The sequence below is a fragment of the Rhinolophus hipposideros genome (genome assembly GCF_964194185.1).
Source record: "Rhinolophus hipposideros genome assembly, chromosome: 21".
Taxonomy (NCBI): domain Eukaryota; kingdom Metazoa; phylum Chordata; class Mammalia; order Chiroptera; family Rhinolophidae; genus Rhinolophus; species Rhinolophus hipposideros.
Genome location: NC_138067.1, coordinates 4855724 through 4875691, shown reverse-complemented (window position 1 = coordinate 4875691; position 19968 = coordinate 4855724). Strand labels below are relative to the sequence as shown.

Genomic DNA, 19968 nt, shown 5'->3' with positions numbered 1-19968 from the left:
AAATGATGTCTGTTGCCACCTAATTATTTTGAAGTTGTTTAATTCACTGGGTATGCCTGCTTTTAATCGATACAGACAAGTTGGTGGGGAGGCAAAGCTTTTCCACCTGGAACATAACAGCAGAGGGCCTCCAGCACCTCCTCTCCCTCTGAGTAGCAGGCCCCTTATAGCACTGGGGTCTGAGGGTGCTGAGCGCCCCAAGGGATTTTGACAATCAGCAAGGTTTGGGAACCCATGCTTTAAACGATCCTTTTAAGCAGTGCTTCTCAACCTGTGCTGCATCTGATTGTTATTTTTTAAAATATGATGTGAGAGCCACCACCCCCTACCGACCTATTAAATCAGAAACTCTGACTAGTGGGCACCTGTCATCCGCATTTTTTTTTAACTTCCTCAGATTGAGAACCCTGCTTCGAAGTAACCAGTTTAAGAGTTACCCTTATCAAGCTCATTGCACAGGCTGTAGGAAACAGTGGCATGCCAGGGGAGGAAGTGAACACCAAGCCCTGGGTTTATTTAAAAATCACAGGGTTAGGCTGATAGGACCAGACTCTTGGTACACTGACATCTGTCAGTGGTAAGAAGCCCTGGTTTCAGGTAAAAGATAAAGTCACTGCACGAGCTGTGAAACTTTTAGGTAAAGTCATTTAACCTCTCTGGGGTTCGAATTATCAATTTTTTAAAAAAGAATCGGAATAAATGACCCCTGAAGGTCCTTTGATCTTAAACCCCACAATGGTTCTACCGTGTGGCTACAAATCGAACAAGTCCATAAGCAGAGCGGTCCTTGAATAAACAAACGAACACCTTCTGCAAGTGTGAGTCATCACGTATATAATTCTCTGCTGATCTACATAAAAAGCTCATTCCTCATCATACCACAGGAAATCTAACTGAACATAGTTATATTCTAGCTGATCAATCACAAATGAAAATTAAGTCGCCTAAGTTCCCAAATAGATACAAACATTAAGAGTAAGGAAAATTTTAAATAACTCATTAACCTTTTTCTTGTCAACATCCTAATTTTTAAACCTGGTTTTCCATTTTTTAAAAATTGTGGTAAAATATACATTTTATGCTTAAAATTTACCATTTAACCATTTTTAAGTGTACAGTATTATGGCATTAAGTATGTCCACACTGTTGTGTAACCTTCACCACTATCCATCTACAGAACTTTTGTTAAACCACTTGTTGAAGTATGAGTGACATATAAAATATTTAATGCATACAACTTGATAAGTTTGGGGACAAATATGAGTACACACTTGAGAAACCATCACCACCATCAAGGCCAGAAACACATCCATTGCCTCCCAAAGTTTCCTCCTGCACCCTTCATTTTTTACGTGCATGGTAAGAATACATAACCTAAGATCTACCCTCTTAGCAAATTTTAGTATACAATACAGTATTATTAGTTATAGGTACTATGCTGCGTATAAATCTCCAGAATTTATTTACATTGCATAATTAAAACTTTGATCCAGAACTTCTTAATCTTCCCCAAATGAAACTCTGTACCCATCAAACACTAACTCCCCATTCTCTTCTCCCTGAACCCTTGGCAACCATAGTTCCACTTTCTGTCTCTATGAAATTGACTACTCTCTAGGTACTCATAGAAGTAGAATCATTCAATATCTGTCCATTGTGACTGGCTTTTAACGTTGCATGTCCTCAAGTTTCATTCATGTCATAGCATGTGTCAGAATTTCCTTCCTTTATGAGGCTGAATAATATTTCATTGTGTGTATATACTATTTTTGTTTATCTACTCACCCATCGATGAACACTTGGGTTACTTCATTCTGACTTTTTTAACTGTATGTTTTTTTGAAGTCATAAACAATAAAGATGAGAGAACTTTACATCATCAGGATTTCTTTACAAGAAAAACAACATAAGCAGACCACATTCTGGGCCAGAAAATATACCTTAACAAATTTAAAAGAATAAAAATCATGCAAAGTATGCTCTCCGCCCACAATAAAATAAAACTAGAAATTAGTAACAAAAAGATGGCTGGAAAAATCTCAAAATACAGTATTTGGAGATCATATACATAATACTTGGAGATTAAATAAAACATTGGTCAAAGAAGAAGTCTCAAGACATCTTCCCAACTAAATAAAAATGAAACTATAACTTATCAAAACTTGTGGGATACAAATAAGCCAGACGGAGAAAGACAAACACCATATGATCTCACTTATATGTGGAATCTAAAGAACATAATATACAAACAAACAAAAAAGAAATAGACTCAGAGATATAGAAGAAAAGAAAAACTGAGGGTTCCTACTGTGTTTCCCCGAAAATAAGACCTAGCCGGACAATCAGCTCTCATGCATCTCTAGGAGCAAACATTAATATAAGACCCGGTCTTATTTTACTATAAGGCCGGGTATAATATAGTATCATAAATATCATAAATATATCATATCATATCATATCATATCATATCATATCATATCATATCATACTGGGTCTTATATTAATTTTTACTCCAAAAGACACACTAGGGCTGATTATCTGGTTAGGTCTTATTTTCGGGGAAACACGGTAGGTGGGAGGGGGCGTGGGGATGGGGGCGAAGGCAAAGGGATTAGAAAGTACAAATTACAATATATTGTACAAAGTACAATATAGCCACGGGGATATGAAATACAGTTTGGGGAATATAATCAATAATGTTGTAAAGATTTTGTAGGGGGTCAGATGGGCACTTGTCTTATCAGGGAGACCACTTCATGGACGGTGTAGAAGCCTGACCACTGCACTGTACACCTGAAGCTGAAGCTGAATAATATGGAATGTCAAGTGCAATTAAATATATGTGTGTGTATATATATATACATATATGTGGTCACGGGATGTGGAGTACAGCATAGGGAATAGAATCAGTAGAATTGTAACAGCTACATAGGATGTCAGAAGGGTAAATTGGGGAGGGGAGTTATCACTTTGTGAGGGTGTAGATGTCTAACTATTACACTGTTTTCTACACTTGAAACTACAAAAAAATCAACAAAACAAAAAAACGTGCGGGATACAGGGAAAGCAATGAATGCTTAAAGGAAAATTTAAAGCATTGAATGTAAATATTAGAGAGATCTGAAAATCAGATCTAAGTTTCTACTTGGGAAACTAAAAAAAGATGAGCAAATTAAATTCAAAGTAAGGACAATAAAATAAATAATTAAAATTAGTGAAAATCAGTGAAAAGAAATCAGTGACAAGAAATCAATAGAGAAAAATCAATAAAAAGAAATCAATAGAGAAAAATCAATGAAACCAAAAGCTGATTCTTTGAAAAAAATCAATAAAAGTGATACACTTCTACCCAGATTAACCAAGGGAAAAAAAGGAGATACAAATTACAAATTACTAATATAAGAAAAGAAGAGCCATTACTACTGGGCATATGGACAGTAAGAGGATAATAAAGGAATATTATGAATGACTACGCCCACAAATTTGATAACCTAGGCGAAATAGACCAATTCCTTGAAATAGACAATCTGCCAGAATTTACACAAAAAGAAAAGAATAATCTGAATAGGCTTATACCTATTTAGGAAACTGAATCAATAACTATTATAATAACCTTCTAAAACAGAAAGCACCAATCCCAGATTGGTTCACTGGTGAAATCTACCAAAGGTTTAAGGGAGAAATTATCTCAATTTCTACAATCTCTTCAGAAAACAGAAGCAGAGGAAATACTTTGTAACTCATTCTATGAAGCCAGCACTTTCCTAATCCCCAAACCAGACAAAGGCATTACTAGAAAAAAACTACTGACCAGTATCTCTCATAAACACAAATGTAAACCTCCTGAGCAAAATGTTAGCACACTGAACCCAACAATGTACAAAAGGAATTATACACTGTGACCAAGTGGGATTTATTCGAGGTATGCAAGAGGTCAACATTCAAAAATAAATTTATGTAATCAACAGGCTTAAGAAGAAAAATTCTATGAGCATATCAACAGAAACAGAAAAAGCACTTGAAAAAAACTCCAACACTCAATCAAAAGCTTTCAGCAAACTGAAATGGGAGTTCCTCAACTTGACAAAGAACATATACAAAAATCCTACAGTGGACATCATGCTTAATGACGAGAAATGAGATGTTTTACCACTAATTAAGAACAATGCAAGATGTCTGTTCTCACATTTCTATTCAACATCATATTGGAAGTCCTAGCTAATGCATGAATACAAGAAAAGGAGATGAAAAGTGTACAGATTAGGAAAGAAGAAATAAAACTGCCTTTCTTTGCTAATAATATGATTATCTATGTAGAAAATCCCAAAGAAACAACAACAAAAAATTCCTGGAACTAACAAGCCATTATAGCAAGGTTAGGTTGTAGGATACACAACATTAATAAACAAAAGTCAACTGCTTTCTCATATACCAGCAAGAATCAATTGGAATTTGAAATTTAAAATGCAAGACCATTTGCATTAGCATCAAAAAAGGAAAATACTTAGGTATAAATCTAACAATGTTTTCAGATTCCACATATAAGTGAGATCCAACGGCATCTGTCCTAGTCTGACGCTCTTCACTTAGCGTTACGCCCTCAAGCTCTATCCATGTTGCCACAAATGGCAGGATTTCATTCTTTTTTATGGATGAATAGTATTCCACTGTGTGTGTGTGCACGGTTCCAAAAAAATGTATACACATTTTAAGAAAAAAACTGTATTAAAATTACGCTGATGGAAAACCACTTTGAGCATTTCTTGTAATTGCAGAAGTCAAACGTGACTTTATTCATCTTGTTATTGGTACCTATATTGAGTATTACAATTTTAATAGTTTTTTCCTTTCTTAAAGTGTGTATACATTTTTTTGGCATCCGCTACTGTAAATAATGCTTTAATGAACATGGGGGTGCAGGTATCTTTTTGAGTTAGTGTTTTCATTTACTTCAGACAAATATATGTATGTAAAAATATGTGTGTGTCTGTATGTATACACACACACACACACACACGCACATATGCTTTTTTTGAGAAGTCTACCTTTGAACCAGCCGAGTTCAAAGCTGGAAGAAGGGTACATCTTCAGTTCTAGATAATCCACCTGTATTTCATTTAAAGCCACTGATCACGTGGGCAATATCCCTGTTGGTTTCTGCAGACAGCGGTCTCTATTTCAATACCTTTTTGGGTTACAGTGGCGATCTGAAACCGTTATGAGAATGCGCATCTCGAAATAGTACAGCCCTCGCATGCAGCGTTCCACCAGCTTTGGGGCCTCTATCTGGCTCAGCACTGGCTCCTTCTCCACAATGTCTTGCAGCAAAGGCTGAGCCAAGTATGCACCAAAACCAGTGGCCAGTGAAGGGGCCTCATAGGCTCCCCCAAGCATGTCCACACGACCCAGAAAGCTCCCTCCATCAGAATAGCCTCTGCTGACCATGGTGGTCCATGCAGGGTTCAGCTTGGAGCGGTGGTTGTACATGGTCCTGGTCAGCTATAGGTGAATAGCTCTAGGGCTATAGCCGTGCCCATCTCCCAACAACTCATCAATCACCATCTGGCCGAGAACTTGCTTCAAACATTGGAAATCAGTGTATTCTCCAGAAGCACCCAGCTGTTGTTGACTCGCATAATGGGAGAGACGTTGGGGAAACAACCAAGGAGCTGTAGGAGCCCAGCACATCTGCTGCCATCACCACTCCGCCATGAAACTTCATGCCCAGGACCGAGGTCCTGGTCACCAAGGGATTCCCTGGGCACAGAACTGTACCCCCATAGAGCATGGATGCCGGCTCCATGAAGGAACTGGCAGTGGGTGGAATGGGGTAAAACTGCTAGGGGGTGAGGTGGTGGGGGGCGACCCCACCCAGGGTCCAGAAAGCGACTCCCAAAACACTTCCACTTAGTGATGGCAGCAGAAGACATCGACAGCACATATTCTTGATCATTCATCCCTTGATGGACACTCGGGTGGCTTCCATGTCTGGGCTACCGTAAATAACGCTGCAATGAACATGGGGGTGCAGGTATCTTTTTGAGTTAGCGTTTTCATTTACTTCAGACAAATACCCTGAAGCGGAATTGCTAAATCATATGGTAGTTCTACTTTCAATTTTTTGAGGAATCTCCGTATTGTTTTCCATAGTGGCTCAGCCAATTTACAGTCAGTTCCACCAGCATGCTCAAGAATTCCGTTTTCTCCACATCCCCGCCAACACTGCTTACAGCCTGTCCTTTTGATAAGAGCCGTTCTAACAGGTATGAGGTAATAGTTTTTAAAAAATTCTTTAACTTGGAGAAAACATTTTTAAGTGTACCCACAGGAGGAGTCCATACTGATAAAAAGAACAAAGGAAATTATATATGTATATATGTATATGTGTATATATACATGTATATACATACACACACATATATACACACGCTCACATTAAAAAGTCTAAAACTATTTACGGTAGCTATATCCTGGTAGTAGTATTAGAGCGGCTATATTTTTCTTCCTTTGGTTTAGCTATATTTTCTAGATTTTGACAATTAGCATTCGTTAGTAGTATGTAAAATGCGAGTATATGTTGATTTTAAAAACAAGTATTCTAAAGAAGAGTGGTATTGACACCTCATACAAAGAAGAAAATAAAGAGTGAATAACGTCAGGGAATAAAGAAATCAAAATTTCAAACCTCATCAAAGACCTAACACTTTATTAAAACCAAATGACTGGAAATTAACTTGTAAAACTCTACAACCACTATCCTAATGGATTCATATTCCTGTTTTGGCAAAAATTTACAATACTTAAGGCTGCTAAAAAGTTATGCTATTTCGATAAAATCAAAACAGTGATTACAAGGGGCTAGTGAGGGAAGAATAAGAGATCAGGTCCCAGAGACGTCATCAAAATGGCGGCGTGAGGTGAGCCTCTGTAGCGCTCCCCTGGAATTTACAACGAATCTGACAACAATAACTCCACAAAGGACTCCTTGCACAGCAGACAGGCAAGACGAAGAGGCCGACTACTGAATTCACCTCCAGGTGGGTGAATCGCGCGAGCGGGGGAGGAGGGAGAGGAGAAGTGCGGAGATGGAGCCGCGCGGGCGCAGGACACAGACCTAGCTCAGTGCTCGGAGCCCGCTGCTCCCGGATCTTCCGCAGCTGCGGGAGAGGGAAGGACTCGGACTGCTAGGGCTCCGCTTACGGCCCACAGGGCTGAGGGGGCAGCATACAAAACCGCTGAACCCAACGCTCGCTCACGGCAGACCTCGGAGCAAAGACTGAGGGAAGAGGGCTGAAATCGGTGGTTTAAGCCCTCACTGCCGAGCGGAGAACGGAAGCCCTAGGCACGGAGACTAGCCGCCCCCTCCCTACCCTCCCAGAGCTCGCCCCGCCCCCACCTGCCTGGTGCTAGAAGGGATAAAGTAGCAGTGTCGGATCAAAGGACAGAATATTTGCTGCTCTGAGAACTGTGGCCCACAGACACAGATTCGCAGCCCAGCTAGTTCTGGCAAAGGGGAGGGAGCTGTGGAAGCGGGACGGCTGTGGTGGTGGTCGCTGCCATTGCTCTGGGCCACCTCTCACAACTCACCCCGCCCCTGGCCCCACCTATCTGGGCGGATCCCTGCAGGAGTAAACAGAACTGCTGAAATACACGGGCTCTGAATCTGGTGCAGAAAGAGCTTTGGAACTTCAAAAGCTCTCCGCATCCCCACAGGGACCTGGTGCCCTATGACCCAGGTGAACTGTTAACAGAGGAGAGGCCCGTCTCCCAGGGAATCCCCCCATCATGTGAGAAGCTGGAATAGTGCAGAGAAAACATAGCACTACCGTGTAAAAGAGAAAAAAAAGGCTACAGTCAGAGAAAAAATAAAACATTCTACCAACAAGTACTGGAAAACAAAAGAAAGACCTCTTCCTATCAACCTGTTTCAGAAGCCACTCCTGTACATGTCTAGGAAGAGAAATAATAAATCAGTAATTGCCATGAATAACCAAGGCAACAAGACAGCTCAGAAAGAAAGTGAAAAGTCTCCCAGAAAAGGAACTTAAAGATATGGCAATATGTGACTTAAATGACAGAGAATTCAAGATTGCAGTTCTGAAAAAACTCCACGAGATGCAAGAAAACACAGAAAGGCAGTTTAATGAACTCAGAAACACAATCAAAGAACAACATGAGCATTTTACGAAAGAGATTGAAATTTTAAAAAAGAACCAAACAGAATTTCTGGAGATGAAGAACTCAATAGAAGAAATCAAGAATGAAATGACCAGCTTAGGTAGTAGAGTTGACCAGATGGAGGAAAGAATCAGTGATATTGAAGATAGAAACCTGGAAATTACACAGATGGAAGAAAGAGACATGAGACTTAAAAGAAATGAAAGAACTCTACAAGAACTTTCTGACTCCATCAGAAAGAGCAATATAAGAATAACGGGGCATACCAAAAGGAGAAGAAAGAGAGAAAGGAACAGAGAATATATTCAAACAAATTGTTGATGAGAACTTCCCAAATTTGTGGACAGAACTGGATCCTTGAATCCAAGAAGCAAATAGAACACCTAATTACCTCAATCCCAACAAGCCTTCTCCAAGGCACATTGTATTGAAGCTATCTAAAATCAACGACAAAGAAAGAATCCTCAAGGCAGCCAGGGAAAAGAAGACGGTAACTTACAAAGGAAAGCCCATTAGATTATCATCAGATTTTTCAGCAGAAACTCTACAAGCCAGGAGGGAGTGGAACCAAATATTCAAACTATTGAAAGAGAGAAATTATGAACCAAGAATAATATATCCAGCAAAGATATCCTTAAGATATGAAGGAGGAACAAAGACCTTTCCAGACATACAGAAGCTGAGGGAATTTTCTAATACACGACCTGCACTACAAGAAATACTAAAAGAGGCTATTCGACCACCATCAACATGGTAACCGAAAAATAAAAAGGGGGAGAGTAAAGGCCTGAACTGGAATATGAGAATGGAGAAAGTAAGTGTGATGAAGAAAATGGAATACTCTAAATATCAAACTTTCTTTTACATAAACTGAAGGGTAACCACTCAAAAAACATCCAAATCTGAAATATATACCGTAATAAAAGAAGAAACAGAGGGAAACATCATAGAATACCACCACACAGAAATAATAGACAACAACAAAAAGGCAAAGAAACAATGGAGACACAGTCTTACCAGAAAACTAAAGATAGAATGACAGAAAATCCTCACATATCGATAATCACCCTAAATGTAAATGGACTGAACTCACAAATAAAAAGGCACAGAGTAGCAGATTGGATCACAAAACTAAACCCAACCATATGCTGCCTACAAGAGACACATCTCAGCTACAAGGACAAGCATAGACTCAAAGTGAAAAGGTGGAAATTGACACTCCAAGCAAATGGTACCCAGAGAAAATCAGGTTTAGCCATAATGATATCAGATGAAACAGACTTCAGGGTGAAAAAGATAACAAGAGACAAAGATGGACATTTCAGAATGGTAAAGGGGACTATACAACAAGAAGACATAACAGTCATCAATATTTATACCCCCAATCAGGGAGCACCGAAATATACCAAGCAACTACTAACAGAACTAAAGGGAGAAATTGACCAAAACACAATTATACTAGGGGACTTAAATACATCATTGACAGCTATGGATAGATCATCCAAACAGAAGATAAATAACGAAATCGCAGCCCTAAATGACACATTAGATGAAACGGACATAATTGACATATATAGAGCACTTCATCCTAAAACATCAGACTATACATTCTTTTCGAGTGTACATGGAACATTCTCAAGGATAGACCATATACTGGGACATAAAATTAGCCTCAGCAAATTTAAGAAGATTGAAATCATACCAAGCATATTCTCTGATCACCACGCTTTGAAATTGGATATCAACTGCAAAAAGAAAGCAGGAAAAAACACAAATACATGGAGATTAAACAACATACTTTTAAAGAACGACTAAGTCGAAGAAATTAGAGGAGAGCTCGAAAGATACATAGAAACAAATGACAAAGAAAATACATCCTACCAAAATTTTTGGGATGCAGCGAAAGCAGTTTTAAGAGAGAAATTTATATTATTACAGGCCTATCTCAAGAAACAAGAACAATCCCAAATAAATAACCTCATGTTACACCTTAAAGAACTAGAAAAAAAAGAACAAGTGAAACCCAAGGTCAGCAGAAGAAAGGAAATAACAAAAATCAGAGCAGAACTAAATGAAATAGAGAACAAAAAGACAATAGAAAAAATTAATGTGACAAAGAGCTGTTTCTTTGAAAAGATTAACAAAATCGACAAACCCTTGGCTGGACTCACTAAGATAAAAAGAGAGAAGACACTGATTAACAAAATCAGAAATGAAAAAGGGGAAGTTATCACAGACACCACAGAAACACAAAGGATCATCCAAGAATACTATGAAGGACTATATGCCACCAAATTCAATAACCTAGAAGAAATGGACAAGTTCTTAGAAACATATAGCCTTCCAAGGCTGAACCATGAAGAACTGGAAAATCTAAACAGACCGATCACCAGTAACGAAATTGAATCAGTCATCCAAACCCTTCCCAAAAGCAAAAGTCCGGGACCAGATGTCTTCACTAATGAATTCTACCAAACCTTCAAACAGGATCTAATACCAATCCTGCTCAAACTCTTCCAAAGTACTCCCTAACTCATTTTATGAGGCCAACATTACACTGATACCAAAACCTGGTAAGGACAACACAAAAAAAGAAAACTACAGACCAATATCTCTGATGAATACAGATGCAAAAATCCTAAACAAAATTCTAGCAAATCAAATACAACAATGTATTTAAAATATTATTCATCACGACCAAGTGGGGTTCATCCCCGGGGCACAAGGATGGTTCAACATCCGCAAATCCATCAATGTGATACATCACATAAACAAAATAAAATACAAAAATCATATGATTGTATCAATTGATGCAGAAAAAGCATTTGACAAGATACAACATCCATTTATGATTAAAACACTTAATAAAGTAGGTATATTTAACATGATAAAGGCCATATATGACAAGCCCTCAGCTAATCTCATAATTAATGGTGAAAAACTGAAGCCCTTTGCTCTACGTTCAGGAACACGACAGGGCTGCCCCTATCACCTCTGCTTTTCAACATAGTGTTGGAAGTCCTTGCCAGAGCAATCAGGCAAGAGAAAGATATAAAAGACATCCAAATTGGGAATGAAGCAGTTAAATTATCACTCTTTGCAGATGACATGATGCTATATATAGAAAACCCTAAAGACTCCACCAAAAAGCTATTAGAAACAATCAACGATAACAGTAAAGTTGCTGGCTACAAAATCAACGCACAAAAGTCCACTGCATTCCTATATACTAACAATGAAATCTCAGAAAAATAAATACAAAAAACAATTCCTTTAGCAATTGCAGCAAAAAGAATAACATACCTAGGAATAAACTTAACCAAGGATGTGAAGGACCTATATGCTGAAAACTATAAGACATTTTTGAAAGAAACTGAAGAAGACACAAAGAAATGGAAAGACATTCCGTGCTCATGAATTGGAAGAATCAACATAGTTAAAATGGCCATATTACCCAAAGCCATATACAGATTTAATGCAATCCCCATCAAAATCCCAATGGCATTTTTTAAAGAAATAGAACAAAAAATCATCAGATTTGTTTGGAACCACAAAAGACCCCGAATAGCCAAAGCAATCTTAAGAAAAAAGAACAATACTGGAGGTATCGCACTCCCTGACTTTAGCTTGTACTACAGGGCTACAATAATCAAAACAGCTTGGTATTGGCAGAAAAACAGACACATAGACCAATGGAATAGAATTGGGAACCCAGAAATAAAACCACATAAATATGGACAGATAATTTTTGACAAAGAAGCTAAAAACATACAGTGGAGGAAAGACAGCCTCTTCAATAAATGGTGCTGGGAGAATTGGAAAGCCACGTGCACAAGAATGAAACTGGACTGCTATCTGTCACCATGTACCAAAATTAATTCAAAATGGATCAAAGACTTAAGCACAAGACCTGACACAATAAAGTGCATAGAAGAAAACATAGGTACTAAACTTATGGACCTTGGGTTCAAAGAGCATTTTATGAATTTGACTCCAAAGGCAAGGGAAGTAAAAGCTAAAATAAACGAATGGGTCTATAGAAAACTTAAAAGCTTCTGCACAGCAAAACAAACCATCGACAAAATAAAGAGGCAACCAACTGAATGGGAGAAGATTTTTGCAAACAGTGACTCCGATAAGGGGCTAATATCCAAACTATACAAGGAACTCATGAAACTCAACAACAAAAAAAACAAACAACCCAATTGAAAAATGGGCAGAGGACCTGAAGAGACATTTCTCCAAAGAGGACATACAAATGGCAAATAGACATGTGAAAAAATGCTCAACATCACTAATCATCAGAGAAATGCAAATAAAAACCACAATGAGATATCACCTCACCCCAGTCAGAATGGCTATCATCAACAAGACAAATAGTAACAAGTGTTGGAGAGGCTGTGGAGAAAAAGGAACTCTCATACACTGTTGGTGGGAATGCAGACTGGTGCAGCCGCTATGGAAGGCAGTGTGGAGGTTCCTCAAGAAATTACGAATAGAATTACCATATGACCCAGCAATCGCTCTCCTGGGTATCTACCCAAAAAATCTGAAAGCATTTCTCTATAGACACGTGTGCTCCAATATTCATTGTAGCTTTGTTTACGGTGGCCAAGACATGGAAACAACCCAAATGTCCTTCGATAGATGAATAGATAAAGAAGCTGTGGTACATATACACAATGGAATACTATTCGGCGTTAAGGAAAGATGATATAGGAGCATTTGTGACAACATGGATGGATCTCGAGAGAATAATGCTAAGTGAAACAAGTCAGACAGAAAAAGCAGAGAACCCTATGATTTCACTGATATGTGGTATATAAACCAAAAACAACAAAAGAACAAGACAAACAAATGAGAAACAAAAACTCAGACACAGACAACAGTTTAGTGGTTACCAGCGGGTAAGGGGGTGGGGGGTGGGTGATGAGGGTAAGGGGGATCAAATATATGGTGATGGAAGGAGAACTGACTCTGGGTGGTGAACACACAATGGGATTTATAGATGATGTAATACAGAATTGTACACCTGAAATCTATGTAATTTTATTAACAATTGTCACCCCAATAAATTTAATAAATAAATAAATAAATAAATAAATAAATAAATAAGAGATCAGGTCCCATTCTCAGACCAAAAAATGATTCCAATGAAACACAGTTCATTCTAGGATAGATTTGCAGATAAAAGTACTTATTCTACAGTCTGAAAGCATGGTTCAGATGTAAAAATACTGTAAAATTACTTCACTACCACCACCACCACCAAACAACATTAACCACAGGTTTACTCCCCCAAACAGAGCCAAGACAACAGAAAAGAAAGCTTATTCATAACAAATTGATAGGGCAGGACTTGAACTTTTGAAAGCCACTTTGCAGTTATCCTTTTGTATCTTTTTAGAAAATGAAAATGAGGTTCCACTTCATACTAGTTTCTAAGAAAAAGACATGTAATGGAAATACTGCAAATTACTTCAAAGATAAAACAAAAAGTTAGAATAATACTGCTAAGAATAAAAACAAAGTAAAACTTGAAAATGAAGGCCCTTTTAATTCACAATTTTGCACACACTACACAAATGAGTGTATATAAAATTGGTGAAATCTGAATAAGGCTATGGATTGTAATAATGTCAATTTCCTGGTTTCAATGTTAAACTATAGTTATGTAAGATACTATCATTGCACCAAACTAGGTGAAGGGAACATGGGATCTCACTGTACTATTTTTTGCAAATTTCTGAATTTCAAAAGAAAAAGGAAAATCTGAATTTCAAAAGAAAAAGGAAAAAAAAATAGATGGGGTTACGCATGAGTAGGTTAATATAACAAAAAGGAAAGGTTTAGCAAAGCATTTGGAATATGATAAAAAGGCTACCATGAGTACTTTGATTTTATTGAGCAATTTGAAAACAGGTTTGTACACACTGTTCAAACCACTTGAGCAGAAAGCAAGGTTTGCACTAGAATTCCCGAGTTTAGGTACCTGATACTTACATGACACCTTATGCACACGGCAAGATTCTTTTTCATACTTGAAATGGTTCAAGCAAATACGGAGCCAATGCACAACATAAACGGCTTCACATCGAGTTTTTTCCCAAAATGTTTAACTCAAATTTCCATATGGCCCTAAGCCCTGAGCACACCAAAGTGTCTCAGGTCATCCATAACTTACAGAGTGGAAATAAATGTATCACCTGCTGTTTGGGTCCAAATTAATGAAAAGACTAGCATAAGGCCATCCTCACCTTCAATAAATATTCACTTAGAAAACAAACTCTGTGTCATTTAAAAAATGGCAAAGTGAATTTGCAGCCTTTGTAGGGGTTCTGCAGCACCTGAGCCCCTAGGGAATATTCTGAGGGGTAGAAAGAACATTCTACTGACAGTCCTCTGAATCCCTCAAGCTGGACCCTAATTCTTCAGATGAGCACCCTCTGTGGCTTACAGCCCTTTCAAGATTACTCCATACCTATGCGTGCGTAAGTGATTAATATACACGGTACGGTCTCTAGTGCCGTGGGTGTGATCCTGAAATAGTTTCCTCCACTAAATGTTACTCTAATGGATTCAACAGACGGGAGAATAGTAAGCTGAGTGAAATCATACACCGGCTTGCTTTTCTATTTTCCATACGAAAAAAAAAATGGCTTAAATTTGTTCAGCTTCAGCAGGTATAAGAGTATCAAACCCAACCATCTGAGCAATCCAGTTACCAGCAAGGGTGCCCCTGAATTTTCTTCCCATGGACCTTTGTGTGCTCCTAACATGAGGACGCATCGTAGGGGTTTCACGGAGGCAGTTGTGATGTAAGGCCATGCAGCACACTACAACCAGGATGTTCTAACACACCAATTCCCAGCCTTAGACTTTTCTTATCGCTTCACATCCTTCCTTTCCTGCAACATACTAAACCTTCCATGTGAATACAGGGTACACTCCAAAACGCTCTATTCACTCACTGTTTCAACAGCTAAAAACTTAATGGAAGTTGAAAAAGATTCCACACTGAAATGCCAAGGATTCTGACAGTGGTCACTAGTGAGAGTGGTCACAACTCCCAGATTGTGGACAGAAGCTGAATTGTGGCCTGAAAGCAACTTAGTTGAACATGGTATAGATTTGGGGCAATTCTCAAATACGATTTATACTGTTAGTATAGAATCTACACTGCAGAAACCTTAATGTCTTCTTGAAAGCACATTTCAGTACCCAACGCTGCCAAATTCAATAACCTGAAGGTTCTAGTTCACTAAAGAATGACTGTGGCTACCTTGCAAATGCACAGAAATTATTCCAAGAGCAAGCATATAGAATTAAGCCTCTACATTCTCTCAGACTCAATCCATGGTAAAGCGCTGATCGCTTTGGAGCCCAGCACTAACAGCAACCCCATCGGTCACACTGTGTAGAAATCGGCAGAAAAGGCCACAATGCCCATGCTGAAGAATAGCGCCAACATCTTGGGCTTCCTGTGACAGAGGGTACACTGTACAGATGGAAGGACACTGCACCACCGCAGTGAACACAACTATATCTGCGCCCCCACATTGCAGCTCCCCGCTGGACAGTTCCACGTAACCCTCACCGTACCTTCTGCTCCAAACCAACAGTCCCAATCCTCGCTTTCAACAATAATACCAGCGTTTCCCCCATCACTCAAGGTCAGGCTGTAGGGTGATAACTAAGTCCATGACACGAATCACAATCGTAGCCATCCTTACTTTGAAGTGCCACCCACATTCATTCTTCTTTCCCATCCCCACCATCCTAGTTCAAGAAATTGTTCCTTAAACCCAAGAGTCCCCATAAGGTCTTCTTGACGTCCCACAGTCAAATGTGTACTCCAAAACATTATTTTAAACAAGTCATCCGAGCCTTGAAAAAAATACCTCCAGATCTGGCAGTGTGGCCAACACAACCCTTTCCTCATGAGTTTGGACAAGCACCAAGCACCTTTCACAAGAAGTCTCTGGACACCAGGGCTCCAACCAAGGACTCTGAATCTCCATAAGTTTCTTGTTGTTTGCTACTTTCTGTCATCACTTATTTCGCCATGGTGATCAACAATGAAACCTTTGCAAAGAAGGGGGCTTATGGCTCGTTCTCAAGGACAACCAGAAGGAGCATCAGTCTGCTTCCTACACCACAGCGAGCCTTGGAGGGAAACAAGCGTAAAAGCAACATTAAAAAGAAACAGAAAGCAAACAAACTCCCTGGGCCTGTGGGTACAGCGAGAAGGAGGCTGCGATGGTGAGCCCTGGCGCGTTTAATTTTGAAACAGAACTATGAAGACTTCAGGATGAAATCCAAATAGCTTCCTCTACATTTAAGAAATTCCTCTGTTAACTAGTGATCTAGCAGGTAAGAAGAAATATATACATCAACAAAAAAATAAACATAAGCAAACTATACCAAGAGCATGAAGCACGTACTTCAAGAGTTCAGAGGAACCAAAAACATCGAGAACTGGGGCAATGGAGAAGTCAGGACTTTGAGCTGTACGGTGCAGTATTCAGGCAGTAAGACCACCAGTGTGGCTGAAGCCGACAACACTGAGAGACACAAGACGTGAGCGAGTCATACAGCTGTGCCACTGCCGTAGGCCACTGCTGAAGTACCTCTCTCTCCTTTCCCTACCTGGACTCTCTCAGTTCAGGGGCCGGGACCCCCACAATGTGTTAACCTATTAGTTACGTGTCAGTCACATACCCAGCACCTAGAATGTGGGTAACAGCTTTACTATATTTCATCTCAGAACAGTATAACACAGTCTCTGAATTCAGATTTTTTAAATACTTGTATTAAAAATAGCAAAACTTAAAAAAGAATAGCAAAACTTACGTAAGAGTCAAGAAATAAGGATCCTTAAATCAAAACAAGAATGTTTAAGCACCCAGACACTCTCACAAAAACTCTCTTAGGAACCGCTTAACAAAATAAAACAATTTTTAATTGCTGACATGCTCTAGAGGAAGAGACAAAAGAATGGAAAGTCTGATAAATTGATAAGCAGGTTTAACACAGGTTTACGATCAGTTTTTAAACAGTAATCCCTCTGGGAAATAGAAATCCCTCTCCTTAATCCCTCTGAGGGCAATGCAATATCTGAGTCAGGAACAAGACCACCTTGCTTCTATATAAGTTCAAATGTGACCCTTTTACAGTGTCCTAGACAACAAATAGCAAGTAGAGGACAGGACAGTTTCTAATCTATCAGAAAGAGAGGCGGCCAGCATTTTGGATTTATAATGTATTTTTGCCAGAAGCAGCTTCCGTAAAATGAAATTAGGGAACTTCAAGGTTTGAGTTGACAGTGATTACTTAACTGGAGCTTATTCCTGTGAAATGAAACTAACTACGAGAACCCCTCAATATCAATTTGCTGGTCACTACGCCACAGGTTTAAGCCTCGTCTTGGAAATACTAACAGGATGGAACCATGAACCCTTTATTAAATCGTGATGACCATGGAGAGCGCCCTTGAAGCTGAGCAACAGAGGACTCAACCCTACAAGGTTCACCTCCAGAGCGTGAGGCAGGTTTGACAGGAACCCCAGTGCCAGCCCTGAAACGCTTGGCCGCTTTATCCATAGAGGGTGGGAGCTGCAATGGTAGCATATAGCACACACCGGCTCGCTAGAAGCAGATGGAACCCACCAACTCATTTTACCCAGACCTTCAAAAAGGTCCACAGAATTGTCTGCTTGCCAAAGCAGGCAGATCTGAATGAGTGAATCTAAGAAAAGGTTTCACGAAGGATTACAAACAGTGATTTCATTTGCCTACTGTAGTCCCATTGTAAAGTGGGGTCTGAAAAAATGAAAAGCATTTTGAAAGCTCATTCTCCATACTCAGAGTAAACACACACACACACACACAAAAACATGCCCCCTCCCCTGGCCCCCAAAAAAGAGATTCAGTAACCTCCTCCAGCACAGGGGCTTTTCCAGAAGGGAAGTCTAGCTGAAACCATTCCTTGCTTATGTGCACATAATTCACAAGGGGTCAGGTAAAATTGAATTTTGTAACAGCTGAACTTTAAACAGTCATTCGTGGTGCAATATTCCCTCATTAGCATAAAGTTACCCCCTAGAATGAAAAGCACTGGCTGTCTTTGCCAGGATGACAACTTTACAGACAGAAGCTGGGGCCAAGGACCGTGAACTCCTGGAAAGTTCTATCGGCCTCAGAAGAAGACCTCGCCACCTCGACCAGCCTAAACTTAGCTGTCACCCCATTCGTCACTCCCCACAGAACGAGGCATCGCCAAGACAGGCAATTTTTTTGAAATAAAAAAAATATATATAAGATGGGTCAACAGCACGCAAAGCCTTACAAGGCTGATGCTTTCTGTTTGGGATTGGGGGAGGGGGAGGAGCGTTCTGGAAGTTTCTATCCTTGGCAAGGAAGGCACCTCCAGGTCCTTCCCCCAAAAGGCCCGGGCACAGGAGTGTTGTCGGGGAATGAGTGCTCTCCCCGTGCTAAGCGGCCCCGTCCTGGGCTGTGACGGCGGGAGCGCGGCGGCGAAGGCCGGGAGGAGGGATCCGGGACGGCGTGTTTGACCGAGGGGGGTGGGAAGAAAGAACGGGTGGTGAGGGGGGGCCGGGGAAGCTGCGGAGGGGCAGCAGGGGGCGTGGGGGTGACTCGGGGTGAGCGGAGGGTGGGTGTCCCGAAAGGGCGTGTGGCCGGGGGGCAGGGGCGGGGCTGTGGGCCGTCACGGGGGGTCGGGGGCCCGGGCGCGCACGCGGAGGGACGCAGGGGTGCCCGTCAGGCCCCCCACCCGGGCCCCCGCTGTGGGCGTGGGTCCCGCCGCGCGTGTGCAGGGGCCGGGCCGGCCGCAGGGCCCCACTCACCCCACGACGCCCTGGTTGTAGTTCCTCCGCTTCCACGGGGTCCCGCTGTACACGCCCCCGCCGCCGTCCGCCCGGCCGCCGCCCGCCGCGCGCGCCCCGCCGGGCTGCAGCAGGCTGTAGTTGAGTCCGTAGGTGCTGGCCTTGTTGTCGCGCTTGCGCTTGTTGCTGCTGCCCGAGGTCGGGTCGGCGGGCTCCGCGGCGGGGACCGCGGCCGAGGAGTGCGGGGACGGCGCCGCCGGCGGGGACAGCGCCGCCGAGGGGCCCGCGACGGCCCGGCGGGCCCAGGCCGCGGGCTGGTGGTGGTTGTTGTTGTTGTTGGTCGTCTCCAGGGGCAGGAAGTCCCGGGACTCCGCCGCCGGCGCGTGGCCGCCCTGCAGGCGCTCCCCCGAGCGGTACATGCCCGCCGGGGCCGGGGCCGGGGCCGGGGCCGGGGCCGCGCCGCCGAGGCTGCCGCCGCCGCTGCCGCTCCCGCCGGTGGCCGTGCCGCCGCTCGCGCCGCCGCTGCTGTGACAGTGGTGGTTGAAGTACAGGTTCCTCAGCCCCTGGGTCGTCTCCCAGATCTGCATCCACAGACTGTTGGACGGTCCGAGCTGCTCTGGCTGGAACCAGGCGATCCTCGGATCCATCAAACGGCGGCGGCCGCTGCCTCCGCCCCTCCCGGCCGCCCGCAGGGCCGCCGCCGCCGCCGCCGCCGCGCCTCAGGCGCACGCCCGGCCTCGGCTGCTGCTGCTGCTGTGGCTGCTGCCGACGCCGCTGCTGCTGCGCTGCTGCTCGGGACCAGCCACGGGCGGCGCGGTCGCGCAGGGAGCCCGACGGCGCCGGCGGCGTCGCTCCCGCCCTCGGGGGCTCCGCGGGCCCTCCCCCCTCCCTCCGCCCCTCGGCCGAGCCCCTGTCACCGGGGTCCCCGTGCAAATGGCGGCCGCAG

The 19968-nt window shown here is 42.0% G+C and overlaps 1 protein-coding gene and 1 pseudogene across 3 annotated transcripts in view; both read right to left on the bottom strand.

Annotated features, from left to right (window-relative positions):
• Positions 1-19755, bottom strand: part of TENT4B (terminal nucleotidyltransferase 4B) — a 51077-nt gene extending 31322 nt beyond the window's left edge. Inside the window, exon 1 of one of the 2 annotated variants that reach the window (XM_081032161.1) lies at positions 19044-19755. In XM_081032161.1, the coding sequence (XP_080888287.1) occupies positions 19044-19669 (626 nt within the window). In that variant the 5' untranslated portion in view covers positions 19670-19755. The remainder of the gene's footprint in view (positions 1-19043) is intronic. The other variant, XM_081032160.1, reaches the window with a different exon arrangement.
• LOC308489568 (proteasome subunit beta type-4-like) lies at positions 5114-15649 on the bottom strand (annotated as a pseudogene). Its single transcript has 2 exons — positions 15593-15649; positions 5114-5839 (listed from the first exon to the last, which is right to left on the bottom strand). The product of its transcript is annotated as a proteasome subunit beta type-4-like (transcript).
• Positions 19756-19968: the final 213 nt, after the last annotated feature.